This window comes from Chiloscyllium plagiosum, unplaced genomic scaffold (assembly GCF_037043375.1).
Source record: "Chiloscyllium plagiosum isolate Xiang-an unplaced genomic scaffold, Cpla_swu_hap1 HiC_scaffold_11, whole genome shotgun sequence".
Classification (NCBI taxonomy): Eukaryota; Metazoa; Chordata; class Chondrichthyes; order Orectolobiformes; family Hemiscylliidae; genus Chiloscyllium; species Chiloscyllium plagiosum.
The window spans coordinates 16,036,495-16,051,547 of NW_028270149.1; the positions used below are offsets into that span (position 1 = coordinate 16,036,495).

General features: G+C 40.3%; 1 protein-coding gene across 4 annotated transcripts in view; it reads left to right on the forward strand.

Moving 5' to 3' along the window:
* tbc1d8b (TBC1 domain family member 8B) overlaps positions 1–14,253 on the forward strand; it is an 88,884-nt gene extending 74,631 nt beyond the window's left edge. For 2 of the 4 annotated variants that reach the window (XM_043705138.2, XM_043705140.2), the window contains exons 17-20: positions 108–173; positions 1,056–1,145; positions 7,453–7,556; positions 12,332–14,253. In XM_043705138.2, coding sequence (XP_043561073.2) covers positions 108–173; positions 1,056–1,145; positions 7,453–7,556; positions 12,332–12,748 — 677 coding nt within the window. In that variant the 3' untranslated portion in view covers positions 12,749–14,253. The remainder of the gene's footprint in view (positions 1–107; positions 174–1,055; positions 1,146–7,452; positions 7,557–12,331) is intronic. The other 2 variants (XM_043705139.2, XM_043705141.2) reach the window with 2 other exon arrangements.
* Positions 14,254–15,053: the final 800 nt, after the last annotated feature.

Below are 15,053 nucleotides of genomic sequence, written 5' to 3' on the forward strand. Positions count from 1 at the left end.
TTTGTGTGGAATATAACGAACAGTCTGTCTTTAAACCTTTCATCAAATCCTTAAAGGATTTGAGGTCATGAGTAACAAATATTCTAATTCAGTTTTATCTCTTGCAGATGTGATGTACAATGGATCCTTTACAGACAAACTGAAATTACTTTTTAAATTGCATATTCCACCAGGTAAATCAAGTAATTACTAAAAATCCACTAAAGTGTTCCATAATTAATCTCGACAAATGAGTATACTGTTCTTGAAATCCCAGTAAGATTGTACTTCAACTCCAGTAATTATGGTTGACATCAGTTCATATTATAGTGAAGATCTGTCATTTAATATTCAAGGGTGACAGTGTTATTTGAGCACATAATTACCACTGCAATAAACTGAATGTTAGCGTTATCCCATGGCTCTTTGAAAAATGTGCAGTGTAGCTGTCAGTCAGCATCGAATCAGCATGACTGTTATTTAACCTGTCTAGAGCTGAGGGGGGTCAGTGTCATCTTTTGACCATTGTTATGTTCATGAGATCATGTTTGAGTCCAGAGAAGAGGTGAATAAAGTTAAGCATTTCTCTTCACTAATTTTGTATTTATAATACTTTTTGCAATAACAAAATAGGTGAGTGTTAGCTTGATTAGAATTCTCTTCTTTCAAAGGTTCTTGGTTCAGAACCCACTGGAGCCTGAGTGCATCATTGTAGCTGATGGTTGAATTTCATGCTGCAGAACCAGGGAATTGTAAGAGGTGTTATCTTTTGCATGAGATATTAAAACAAGGCCTCATCTAGCTAGGTGGATGAAAGAACTTGCATGATTGAAGTTGCAAACAAATGCTCCCAACATTTTTGCCAACAGCTGTCCTTTGGCGTGTGCCACCACAAACAGGTTTCTAGTCCTGTGTCTGTTTTGCTGTTGGTGGACATTGTCGGTGCATATACAGATAGAACCATGACTAATTTAAATTTTGGGTGTGGTTATGTTGAAATGTCTTGAGGTGATGCCATTGCATGTACTTTAGTTATTTGTGTGTACAATTTTTAATTGCTGGTCTTTTGCTTATAGCGTTTACAGAAGACGCAAGTGCAATTCCTGCGGCTTCCAAACAGTCAGAACTTTTTAGTGAACCATTGACTCAAGGTGATCACATCGATGGTTTGTATTGACTTTTTAATGTGTCTAAATTAGCAAAGTATAACTGATCAAGGTGATACCTGATCTCAACCCTATAATTGTAGCAAGATGCAAAATGTGCACAAACTCCTCTTCTGCGGTGTCTCATGACAGATATAAAATGACCATTTTGGAAATTTTAATACTGAAGTGATTCTATTTCCATTATAAAACTTTGGTGCAACTAGCTAACAAGGTGAACAAAACACCCAAGCTGTGATTCTTCATCTTAAAACAAAGCTGAGCCACATTTGAATAGCTTACCAGGGGAAGGCAGCAGTAGTCAGGTTCATGGCATTGTGGCTGGCTCTGCTGTACAGATGGGCAGCAAAAAGAGTGGAAGAGCTGTAGTCACATGGGATTGTAGGGGGAGTAGATAGGCAGCTCTGTGGTTGAAAACGAGACTTCCGAATGGTTTGTTGCCTCCCAGGTGCACGAGTCAGGAATGTCTCAGATCGGCTGCAGAACATTCGGGAGGGGAGGTTGAACAGCCAGCTGTCATGGTGCATGTAGGCACCAATGATACAGGTAAAAATTGGGATGAGATCCTACAAGCACAATTTAGAGAGTTAGGAGCCAAGGTAAAAAGTAGGACCTCAGAGATAGTAATCTCAGGATTGCTACCAATGCTCTGTGCTAGTCAGAGTAAAAATGAAAGAATAGGCAGGATGAATGCTTGAGAGATGGTGCAGGAGGGAGGGGTTCAGATTTTTTGGACATTAGGACTGGTTCTGGGGGAGATGGGGCTATTACAAATCGGATGGTCTACACCTGGACTGGACTAGATTGGAACCAATGTCCTGGGGGGTGCTTTTGCTAACATTGTCGGGGAGGGTTTAAACTGATGTGGCAGGGGGATGGGAACCAAATGAGGTGGTTAGTGGACAGTAACTACAGCCTGTAAGGAACTAGATAATGAAGTCAGCATGACAAAGGGGAAGAATATGCTGGAAGCAGATGATGAACACAAAGAGACAGATGGTCTGAGGTGCATTTGTTTTAATGTGAGAAGTGTAGTAGGTAAGGCAGATGAATTTAGCGCTTGGATTAGTACCTGGGAGTATGACATTATTTCAATTACTGGGACTTCGTTGAGGGAAAGCATGATTGGCAGTTAAATATCCCAGGATATAGATGCTTCAGGCGGGATAGAGAGGGAGGTAGAGGTGGAGGAGTTGCATTACTGGTCAAAGGATATCACAGCTGTGCTGAAGGAGGGCACTATGGAGGACTCGAGCAGTGAGGCAATATGAGCAGAGCTCACAAGTAGGAAGGGTGCGGTAACAATGTTGGGTCTAAAGTACAGGCCTCCCAACAGCGAACGTGAGATAGAGGTACACAGATATGTGAACAGATTATGGAAATATGTAGGAGCAACAGACTGAAAGTGATAGGAGATTTTAATTTCCCATTCCCAACATTGACTGGGATTCACTTAGTGTCAGAAGTCTAGATGGAGCAGAATTTGTAAGGACATCCAGGAGGATTTTTTAGAGCAGTATGTAAATAGTCCAATTCAGGAAGGGGTCATACTGGACCCCTGGTATTGGGAAATGAGCCCGACCAGGTGGTTGATGTTTCATATGGGATTACTTTGGGAATAGTGATCACAATTCCATAAGTTTTCGAATCCTCATGGACGAAGACGAGAGTGGTTCTAAAGGAAGAGCGCTAAATTGGGGGAAGGCCAACTACATCAAAATTCGGCAGGAGCTGGGGAATATGGATTGGGAGCAGCTGTTTGAAGGAAAGTCCACATTTGATATGTGGGAGGCTTTTAAAGAGAGATTGGTTACAGTGCAGGACAGATATATCCCTGTGAAAATGAGGGATAGAAATGGCAAGATCAGGGAACCATGGATGACAAGTGAAATAGTGAGACTAGCTAAGAGGAAAAAGGAAGCATACATAAGGTCTAGGCGGCTGGAAACAGATGAAAATTTGGAAGAATATCAGAAAAGTAGGACCAATCTGAATTGAGGGATTAAGAGTCTGAAAGGGGTCATGAAATGTCTTTAGCAAACAGGGTTAAGGAAGGTCCAAAAACCTTTTATTCAGACATAAGGAGCAAGAGGGTAACTAGAGAAAGGGTTGGCCCACTCAAGGACAAAGGAAAGTTATGCATGGAGTCAAAGAGAAAGTGGCTGAGATTCTTAGCATTGGTATTCACCGAGGAGAGGGTCATGACGTGTTGAGGTTAGGGATAGATGTTTGATTACTCTAGGTAAGGTCAGCATAAGGAGGGAAGAAGTGTTGGGTATTCTAAAAGGCATTAAGATGGACAAGTCCTCAGGTCCAGATAGGGATCTATCCCACGTTACTGAGGGAAGCGAGAGTGGAAATAACTGGGGCCTTAACAGATATCTTTGCAGCATCCTTGAACACGAGATGAGGTCCCAGAGGACTGGAGAATTGCTAATGTTGTCCCCTTGTTAAAGAAGGGAGGCAGGGATGATCCAGGTAATTATAAACCTGTGAGCCTGATGTCAGTGGTAGGAAAGCTGCTGGAAAATATACTGAGGGATAGGTTCTATTTACATTTGGAAAGAAATTGACTTATCAGTGACAGGCAACATGGTTTTGTGCAGGGAAGGTCTTACCTACTTAATAGAATTGAGGAAGTGACAACGTTAATTGATGAAGCGATGTAGATTTCATATACATGGACATCAGCAAAGAATTTGATAAGGTTCCCCATGGTAGGCTGATGGAGAAAGTGAAGTCGCATGGGGTTCAGGATGAACTAGCTAGATGGATAAAGAACTGGCTGGACAGCAAGAGATAGAGTAGTAGTGGAAGGGAGTTTCTCAAACTGGAGAACTGTGACCAGAGGTGTTGCACAGGGATCCATGTTGGGACTACTGTTGTTTGTGATATACATAAATGATCTGGAGGAAGGTATAGGTGGTCTGATTAGCAAGTTTGCAGATGACACTAAGATTGTTGAGGTAGCAGGTAGTGAAGGGGACTGTCAGAGAATGCAGCAGAGTGTAGATAGATTGTAAAGTTGGTGGAGAAATGGCAGATGGAGTTCAATCCGGGCAAATGCGAGGTGATGCATTTTGGAAGATCCAATTCAAGAGTGAACTGTATGATAAATGGAAAAGCTCTGGGGAAAATTGATGTGCAGAGAGATTTGGGTGTTCAGGTCCATTGTACCCTGAAGTGGCAACGCAGGTCAATAGTGGTCAAGATGCATACAGCATGCTTTCCTTCGTCAGACAGGGTGTTGAGAACAAGAGTTGGCAGGAAATGTTACAGTTGTATAGAACTTTGGTTCAACCACATTTGGAATACTGAATATAGTTCTGGTCACCACATTGCCAAAGGATGTGGATGCTTTGGAGAGGGTACAGAGGAGGTTCACCAGGATGTTGCCTGGTATGGAGGGCACTAGCTATGAAGAGAGGTTGAGTAGATTAGGATTATTTTCATTAGAAAGATGGAGGTTAAAGGGGGACCTGATTGAGGTCTACAAAATCATGAGAGGTATAGACAGGGTGGAAAGCAAGGAACTTTTTCCCAGAGTGGGAACTCAATTACTAGGGGTCTTGAGTTCAGGGTGAGAGGGAAAAAGTTTAAGGGAGATATGCATGGAAAGTACTCTTCGCAGAGGGTGCCTGGAACACATTGCCAGCGGAGGTGGTAGAGGCAGGCACGATAACATCATTTTAGGTGTATCTGGACAGATACATGAATGGGCACGGAACAGAGAGATACAGACCCTTAGAAAATAGGCGACAGGTTTAGATAGAGGCTCTGGATTGGTGCAGGTTTGGAGGGCCGAAGGGCCTGTTCCGATGCTGTAATTTTCTTTGTTCATTGATCTCAGAAGGGAATTTAACCTCAGTATTATGGGGCAGTTGTTCGAAGGAGTTTACATTAAAATTGGGAGACCAAAGTTTAGTCCCATTTTGACCTTTTCCTGAGTTTCCATTCTGTGTAGTTGAAGGAATTGGAGGACAAATGTATAGACTTTTGTTCTTGTGTTCACTGCTTGTCCAGTATTATTAATTGCATGTCATGAAATATTTATGGACTGTAAGGAACGGGATCAGAAGCGTGGTGGTGATGTCAAATTTTGGAAGTAAGAAAGGAAATTTATATCTGCTCCTCTTTCCCCAACAACTGCCAGGTACATGATATTATTAAGGTAAATATCAAGATTGGAAAAACCTCTCTGCCAAAAATTCTGGAGTTACCATTAAGTTTGTTTTTTATTGGAGGGAGTGGGGTGATCACATGACTTCGCTGTTCTTTTTCATTCTCCATTTTCTAGTTCTACACAAGCTGTAGCCACAGGTGTAGACAATAAGTAATTCAAATGAAATATTAGGGACCAGCGTTCAAAATATCCATCCCTGAAAGATTCCGAAGTTGGCTTGGGGAAAATTCACCCAGAGTGGTGACCGGTCAGCGAAATATTCAATTTTATGACTGTCGCTTCAGGAGATATTAGACTTGAGGAAAATAATGTGCTGGGTCTTAGTTTAATTAGTATTGTAGTTGTAAAAATTCAATCCAAGATTACAATCGGAGATAAGACCATAACAAGTAGGAACAGGAGTAGGGTTGTGACGGGCTAGTTGAAGTGTTTCAGCTTTGCGCATTTGCATTGGAAGCTCATTAGCTGTGACTTCAGTCTGCAGATGTGTTTACGGGAATGGCTTTTCCTATGTAGAGGACGGTGTCAGTAATTTTGAGAAAGTCTTCTCTTAGCTTATGCCTGTTGAATACTCTCTCTGCTCAGAGTAGTAAGGGTATGGAATGCTTTGCCTGCAACGGTAGTAGATTCACCAAGTTTAAGTGCATTTAAGTCATCATTGGACAGGCATATGGATGTACATGGAATAGTGTAGGTGGGATGGGCTTCAGATTAGTATGACAGGGCAGCGCAACATCGAGGGCCGAAGGGCCTGTACTGCACTGTAATGTTCTATGTTCTAACAGCACTAATTTAAATACTGTGTTGTGTAGGAAATTGATGCTTTCCTCCTGCATTGTGCCTTTAAATTTAAGGGAAAATTAATTATTAATATTATCGATGAATGAATTATTCTGTGTGTAAATGTATCATCACAAATCCAGAAGGTAATATTTATAAAAATATCACTTGGTGTACTTTGTGAGAACGAAAAAGGAGCTCCTAAAAATCAAAAAGTATCCCTCAAGAAAATTTCGAGAGAAACCTTGGGAAAAACAAAAATGATTTTGATCTCTACCAGCACCCAAAGTGAGAGTGAAGTTCGTGGTGCAGATGCTGTCCCCACATATTGATTCTAGCAAGAAGCCTGAGCCCAGTACAGAACCAGGCGTTAGCACTCAGCTGTCAGTAAGCTGTGGATGTGCTGCTTCACCTTGTGCGTTAGAAGAAAGTGGAAAATTGGCCAGCTCCCTTAACGAAACAATAGTCGCAAACTACCCTAATTAATTTGCCAATATCTGATGCTTCACAATATACATTCATTTGCATAGAAGTAGATATGCAGGTAGTTCTCCTATAATGCTTTAGTTGCATTCCTGTACAACACCGTGTTCTAGAAAATCGCACAATATAAATAATGGGAAAACCAAGGTTGGGGCGAGTCACCAAAAATATCAGTAAAAATCAAAAGAAAAATAATAGTTAGCCTAAAGCAAATGATAGCACAGTCTAAGTAAATCTTTAATGTAATAATACAGTAAATTCAAATTTTAGTATTAAAATCACTGACTACAGCACTGTACCTTTCACGAAGCACTTCGCCAGAAAGCCCGCGAGCTGGCTGACCACCTGATGCCAAGGCGAAAGTCCACTCCTCCTCAGGATTCTCACCCGGTTTGCAATAAAGTTCCTTCTAAATGTACACTCCAATTCCCATTTTCAAGCTAAGCTGCAGGCTTGCAGAACTGACTGCATTCCTGTTTTAGCTGAATTTGCATTTTGCAGACAGAGAATCCTGAGGCTGGATTTTGATGTTCAGGTTAGCTGCCAGGGATGGTGGAATCACAACAGCAAACAGGAATTCAATTTCTATTAAAAAAGGTCCACAATTTATTATTGCAGCCAAATTGTGTTTTATAAATGGGCGCTATAGGAGAACTACCTGTATGTACTAACTATAATTTATCTCAGTATCTTATATGAAGTAAAACAGTTCATCCTGATGTTGGAATTGCTGCCACAGTAGTTATGAATTTTTAAAAAGGTATTCATACCTTGAGCACTTCTGCTGTAATTTGGCCAAGTAATGGCATAGTTCCATTGTAATATTTGGTCTTGTCTTCCCCTATCTGTTTTGAACTTCAGGGAGTAACAAGGGGAAGGTTGATATCCAAGCTTATTTGAAACAGTGGCACGATGAGCTGACAAGGAAAGAAGAAAGTATCCGAAACTTGCCCCGGATAAATCAGGTGATGGTCTGACCTGTTTCACTATTTGCACTTGCCACATTTTTGGCACGTATCTTTCTGTGGTTTCTGATGAGGTACATACAAGAGGCAGAGCGACTTGAGGTTTAGGTAGTTGCCACTGACTACTTGAATGAGGTCAGAGGTTTTCCTGATAGTCTTGTGGCACAGTGGTAGTGTCCGTCTCTGATCCAGGAGGCCTGAGTTTGCGCTCCACCTGCTCCAGAGGTGTGTCATAACATCCTGGACAGGTTGATTTTAAAAATAAAAAAACACAGACATTTTGAATTTCCAGCCCTTTTTATTGGCCTTGTCTGACCTTTCCTCGAGCCTGAACCGTGTGCTCCCTGGAATTATGACTTGATATATTTTGCATATTTTCTCATTTTCTGCTCCAAGTTCAGTCACAGTTTTGACTTCACTGAAAACGTGTTCCCCTGAGCCATAAATTGAATGTAAAGATACCCCAGGTGTTGGAAACCCCTCCCCACAGATGCTGCCAGACTTGCTGAGTTTCTCCACTTCTGGTTTTTATTATCCCTCAATTATTATCCATTGCAACCTATTCTTTCTCCATTAAACTTTCCTGGAACTTTGTGCGTTGGTTGCCCAAAGTTCTCATACCTACCTGCTCATTGCCCAGATCTATCTCTGTCAAGCTTTTTAGGATGACTTATTTTCTGCAGCATTTTTAACATTATAAGTTTAGGAGTAGGCCATTTGGCCTTCAAGTCTGCACCACCAACAATCAATATAACTTCCATCTCTTGGTTATGGAAGATATAGACTGTAGGGAAATAGATGGTGACATCTTGCAAAATGTCCAGATTACAGAGGAGGAAGTGCTGGATGTCTTGAAACAGTTAAAGGTGGATAAATCCCCAGGACCTGATCAGGTGTACCTGAGAACTCTGTGGGAAGCTAGGGAAGTGACTGATGAGCCTCTTACTGAGATATTTGTATCATCGATAGTCACAGGTAAGGTGTGGAAGACTGGAGGTTGGCAAACGTGGTGCCACTGTTTAAGAAGGGCGGTAAAGACAAGCCAGGAAACTATAAACCGGTGAGCCTGACCTCTGTGTTTTTGGAGGGAATCCTGAGGGACAGGATGTACATGTATTTGGAAAGGCAAGGACTGATTTGGGATAGTCTAGAATAGAGTGGTGCTGGAAAAGCACAGCAGTTCAGGCAGCAGCAGGACTAATACACTTAATGGAAAGGTCCTAGGGAGTATTGCTGCACAAAGAGACCTTGGAGTGCAGTTTCATAGCTCCTTGAAAGTAGAGTTGCAGGTAGATAGGATTGTGAAGAAGGCGTTTGGTATGCTTTCCTTTATTGGTCAGAGTACTGAGTACAGGAGTTGGGAGGTCATGTTGCAGCTGTACAGGACATTGGTTAGGCCACTTGGAATATTGTGTGCAATTCTGGTCTCCTTCCTATCGGAAAGATGTTGTGAAACTTGAAAAGGTTCAGAAAAGATTTACAAGGATGTTGCCAGGGTTGGAGGATCTGAGCTACCGGCAGAGGCTGAACAGGTTGCGGCTGTGTTTCCCTGGAGTGTCGGAGGCTGAGGGGTGACCTTATAGAGGTTTACAAAATTATGAGGGGCATGGATAGGATAAATAGGCAAAGTCTTTTCCCTGGGGTCGGGGAGTCCAGAACTAAAGGGCATATGTTTAGGGTGAGAGGGGAAAGATATAAAAGAGACCTAAGGGGCAACGTTTTCACACAGAGGGTGGTACGTGTAAGGAATGAGCTGCCAGAGGATGTGATGGAGGCTGGTACAATTGCAACATTTAAGAGGCATTTGGATGGGTATAGGAATAGGAAGGGTTTGGAGGGATATGGACCGGTTGCTGGCAGGTGGGACTAGATTGGGTTGGGATATCTGGTCGGCATGGAAGGGTTGGACTGAAGGGTCTGTTACCATGCTGTACATCTCTATGACTCTTCCCATGCAATTCTCCAGAGCAGTAATGATCACGTTGTAACCTGTTGCACTAACACTTGAATGCAATCCTATAATTTGACTTGTTCCCTTTACCCTCAATAAGATTAATTATCTATAAGCAGTAATCATTTGGGAATGGCCTGTAATTATACACTAGCAAAAGAAATTTTAAGTAGATGACATTGTCACCATCAGAAAGTAAAGTTACGTAAAGAGGAGCAGCTACTTTCCGTGTTTTTAGGATGAAGATGTTTCCTTGCGCTGCAATAATATTTATGTTTATCTTCTATTGAATTTATTCACAATATACCTGTAGTGCATTTTACTTATAGTGAATCTTTAAAAACAAAATGAGCACAGTGAATGCATATATTAAAAGCAGAAAAGCTGCCAGTGCAAAGCAGGTCAATTGACCAATAGCACAGTGTTCATACCAAGGATCAACTTCCAACTGTGCGTGTTACTTACCCTGCCAGCAATCCAATTTTCATTCACAAATCAAAATTGGCTCTCATGTCCAAACTATTATGGAATTATTCCTTCGGGAAAACTTCAGCAAGAACAGAGAGAAAATTCATAATCTGCAATCCAGTTGCTGAAAACTAAAGAGATCGGGTGGAATGTCTCCTAACCTGTCAAAACGTTCATGGTGCGTTATTAAACTCAATTCCAGGAATGTTAGCTGCTTGTCAGTGAGTGAAACTCTGGACATACCTTTTTATTACTTTAGGAAATGATGGCAGAAGAGAAGCATTGCCCAACCCAGCCACAAGGCAGTTTGAATCCAACAAACCAGCTACGCTTTCAACTTAATCAATGTATTCTGTTTGACTCAGTCCACGCACCAGCATGATGTTTGCGTAATAAACATATAGAGAAATAAATCAAGTAAGAGTTTTTCCCTGATTAGAGAGAGAGAACTATCATCAGCCATTTTCATCCTTACCTCACACATTTTATGATGATTAACTTGAAATCTTCATTGATCAATCCTCAACACATAGTATCGTTGTAGATTTCATTCTCATGATGGGTGAGCAAGGTCCCCAAAAATGAGAGTTTGTTTGGTAAACCAGATGCTGTCTTGCCTGTTGGCCCATCTTGTTTAACGTTGTGGTAAATTTTATGACAAAAGTCAACAGGCATAATTAGCATGTTCTACACCTTAGCAGAAGATGAAACGTGCATTCATCTAAATTGTCCTCCAACATTTAAATGCTAAAGCATTCTGGAATGATCAATTTTATACTTTTATTATTTCTAGCTGCACTACAAATCAGTTGACTCATTCAAAGTAAAGAGCCTTAGTACTATCATATTAAATCAATAACCCTTCAAAATATGTCTTGCATCAGTCTGAATTCTCCAGATGTCAACAGTCAGGGCGAGGAACCCTTGGCCATTCAATGTGAGCTCAATTACTGCAACTCCATCGGATCAACTGATGTACTGAGTGTGCCTTGATTTTACAGTCTTGCTTGTCTGTTTCACACTGCAGTACTTTCAACTGAGCCATCTGGGGAGCTGAAGTGCAGCCATTGGCCATATTGCTATTTAACAACAGTTACATATGGCAAAACTTCAATAAAACAGAGAACTGTGGATGCTGGAAATCTGAAACAAAGTGCTGGAGAAACTCTCATGTATCTGGCCACATCTATAGTGAGAGAGAGAGAGAAACAAATGAGTTTTGCGTCCAGTATTCTGATGAAGCATCACTGGACTCGAAACATTAACTCTGTTTCTCTCTCTTTATAGATGCTGCTAGAATTGCTGACTTTCACCAACATTTCCATTTTTTTTTGTTGTGACTACACTTCTTTGAATGTGAAGCACTTTTAGATCCACTGAGAGAAGTGATGGCTGTTAGGTTTCACATGAAATCCAATCCACGATGTCAAAAATCAGATTGTAATAAGTAGAGTGCTGCAAAATACCCCCCAGCCATGTGTTTTGGAAATGAAAATAAACTACTCCAGTTGTGCCAGCAATTTATATTGGATGCTGGAAATCTCTCATCAAAACTGAAACTGCTGGAAGCACTCAGCTCATGGTTTTTAATCTGCCTTTCTTTTGCCGCATTTCCAGCCCCTGACTCTGTACCAGAATTTCCGTGCTTCCATCCTCCTGTTCTCCTTGTAATTTTCTCTGGACTCATCTTTCCTTTGTACATCTAATTATCATTCATTTCATCTTGTGCTGCAATTCCCTTTTTGTCATTTAACTACACATGCTCTCCACTTTAGTACTGAGGGCTACCCTTTTATTATTTTGCACGTTTAACTACCGTGCCCCCACCCGCATCCAACTTTCCCTCACAGGCTGTATGTTTACTTAAAAGCAATTTTTCCCTTTACCTTTTCCAGCACTGCTGAATGATCATTGACCTGGATCTTTTTTCTCTCCAAAGACACTGTTTGGCTGCTGAGTGTTTCCAGGATTTTGTGTTCTTATTTGAATTCATTATTTAGTTGCTCAACAGCTTTGTTAATTATCAGAGTGGTGCTGGAAAAGCACAGCAGGTCAGGCAGCATCTGAGGAGCAGGAGAGTCGACGTTTCGGACATTCCTGATGAAGGGTTTATGCCCGAAACATTGACTCTCCTGCTCCTCAGATGCTGCCTGACCTGCTGTGCTTTTCCAGCACCACTCTGATCTAACCTCTGGTTTCCAGCATCTGCAGTCCTCACTTTTGCCTAGCTTTGTTAATGATTCCTAGTGTTTTGAGATTGGAATGCACTTTTTGTCAATGTAGAAGCAAAGACACATTTCCAAAAAAAATTCTTTGATGTACCTGATGACATTTGTGCTTATTCTTAATTCCCCAGTCACAATTTGTTCAGTTTTCCAAGACACTATATAATCTATTTCACGGAGATCCTAATGAAGAGGCACTTTATCGAGCCATAACGACTGTCACGGGCCTTTTGCTTCGAATGGAGGAAGTAGGGAGAATGTTGAACAGCTCAAATCCTCCCTCCCCAAGTAAACAAGGTGCAATCCAAGATGGCCGAAGTGGTGACAGCATTCAGGAGAACGAGGCATTAAAGAAGCGTGAAGATAATGCTCAGGAAACACAAACTGAGATTGAGTGGACCTTTGCCTTTGAACAGATACTGGCCTCTCTGTTAAATGAACCGGTTTTGGTTACGTTTTTTGAGAAACATGTAGATATAAGGGCAAAAATAGAACAAGCTAAATCTGTTCAACTAAGATCTAAAAGGCAGTCAAATGCCATTGACTGAGCTTGTTCTCTGTTGTAACACTTAGGCCATATTCAGCTGTTGTGATGATGCAACAGCCCACAAACGTTTGAAAATTCTGTTGCCGATGACAGCAAGCGAAAGCGTAAGCTGTATTGCCTGAGATTTGCTGTTATTTTAATGCAGTTGTTAACATTATATTAATGCTGTGCTAAAATGACATGGAGGGAAGTTGCACAAACGCACGCAGCATTTTTTCAGGCTGCAACTTTATTTTGCTATGTATACATATATATATGATGCATATAAGTATGATGGATACATAAACATGTTGAACACGAGCTATGAGCCACAAAGCAGCTATTACCTTTTTGCTGTTGAGGGATTTAAAACAGACTTTTGTTTACATGCACTGATTTCGGGTGATGTAAGAAGGCTTGCATAAAATGAGAACCTAAACATGAAAGGTGGACACATTTCAAATATTCCTGGTTTGAAACTAAATTGAGATTAAAATGTAAAACTGTTCCTGTTTTCACTAGTAGAACGTATCAGATTGACATGTATTCCTGTGAACTCTTGTTTTTTTTTGTACACTACCAATGCAACTCTGTGAGCGGGCCCATGCAATTTCCTATTCTTGCCAGGGGATTGAGTCAAAAGAGCTGTTGCTGTACTTTATGGAATCTGGCACGTTCTCAGCAAGTTGAAGAAGAATGCATTTTCCTTATTTATACGAAAAGCATTTGTTTTTAAATTGTTATCGAAAAGAAATTATTTATAGCTCGTATACTTCTGATAGGGAAGGGAATATTTACAATAAGATATGTCCTGTATTTTTGAAGTATGATGCACACTTGTGCACTTTCAAATGTTACTGTTAATCTATCTTGCTGCTTTCCTGCTTTGAGAGTATTTTTTTAAGAAACAGCCCATTAGTAGAGCACACATTATATAAATAAGAATATTGATTTGCTCTTGATTCCGATGTCAAGATTTGGTGGTAATTGTAATCATCTGAAAATATGAAGTTTTCAGGCATTACATTTTCCAATCCAGATGTCTTGGAACTTAGCATCAGTTATAGAATCACTCTTTGATTTAAATGCTTATGTTCAATGAAGATAATGCAATGCCCTTATGAAAGTAAAATTAACACAGAGTTTGTATATAGCCACACGAGACGGTAAACACCATATATAGATATAAAATCAGCTCGTGCTGGAGACCGCTATTAGGAAATGGTAGTCTGAAATCCAAAAAAGCCATTTGCTGAGAGATTTTTTTTTTAGATTAAAAGAAAATCTAGTTTTCAAGGACAAACTATGTTTGTGCCAAACACTCGGGCACGTGTGATATTGCGTACTCCATTGATTGATGAGTCTTTCTGTCTTATGTTCCTTTAGTCCTTTATTGTACTGAAAACCTTGTCTAAAGAGTAAGTCTAAAATAAATATTTTGATTTCCAGTTCAGTTGGTTTTTATAAATTGTGTTTTCTAGTTCTCTTTATATTTGCTTTCTAATAAAAAAAACATTGTTGACTAGCCTAAGTGGTAGAATATTGATCTTTTTTTTTCTAATAGGTAAAATTACTTTTAAGAGGTCATCCAATTATAATCTTGCCCCAATGTATATGGTGTCCTGCCAGCATTTATTCATATCAGTTCATAACTATTGTAACAATTAAAGCCTGATAGTTAAAGCAGGGAAAATATAAACTTCAGCATTTCCAGTGGCAGCCAAGTGAATGAGGATAAGATGAGCTAAACGAGATATCAAGCTGAGTTGGTTGTTAGCATGTGCTGTTTATCTGTTTCTTGCAATTATTTTTTATTTCTGTCTCTATTTTTATTTTATCAACAAGAAAGTAAAGCTAGCAAGTTGAGAGCTACCCATTTCTATCCAGTAAACTTAACAGAATTTGAGTTAGGATGGGTAAAAATGAAATTGTAATTAACTCTATAGTTTTCCAAACTTGTGGTATCATGATTAAATGCACAGCATGTGTGTGTGTATTTTATGTATTGCTGAAAAATTTTGTCTTGCTCTCATGAGGACAATCCGCAAGCAATAAAGTATATGAGAAGAGAGTGTTGAAGAGTGAATTGAAGCATTGCTTTGGAAAATGCACCAGTTAATGGTGACTGACAGTTAACTCCCAAACTTTGTTTAAATTTTAAACCAGACGCTTTGACTGTAATTGGCCCAGATCGTGCCATGATAAATGAGCTTGAGAATGGCCATCTATTTGGTTGCATTGAAGCAGGTGCGGTGTACGTATGTGTTCTTTCAGACCGCAGAGACGAATTGACTGGCATACCGTATAAAAGGACGTATCACTTCAGC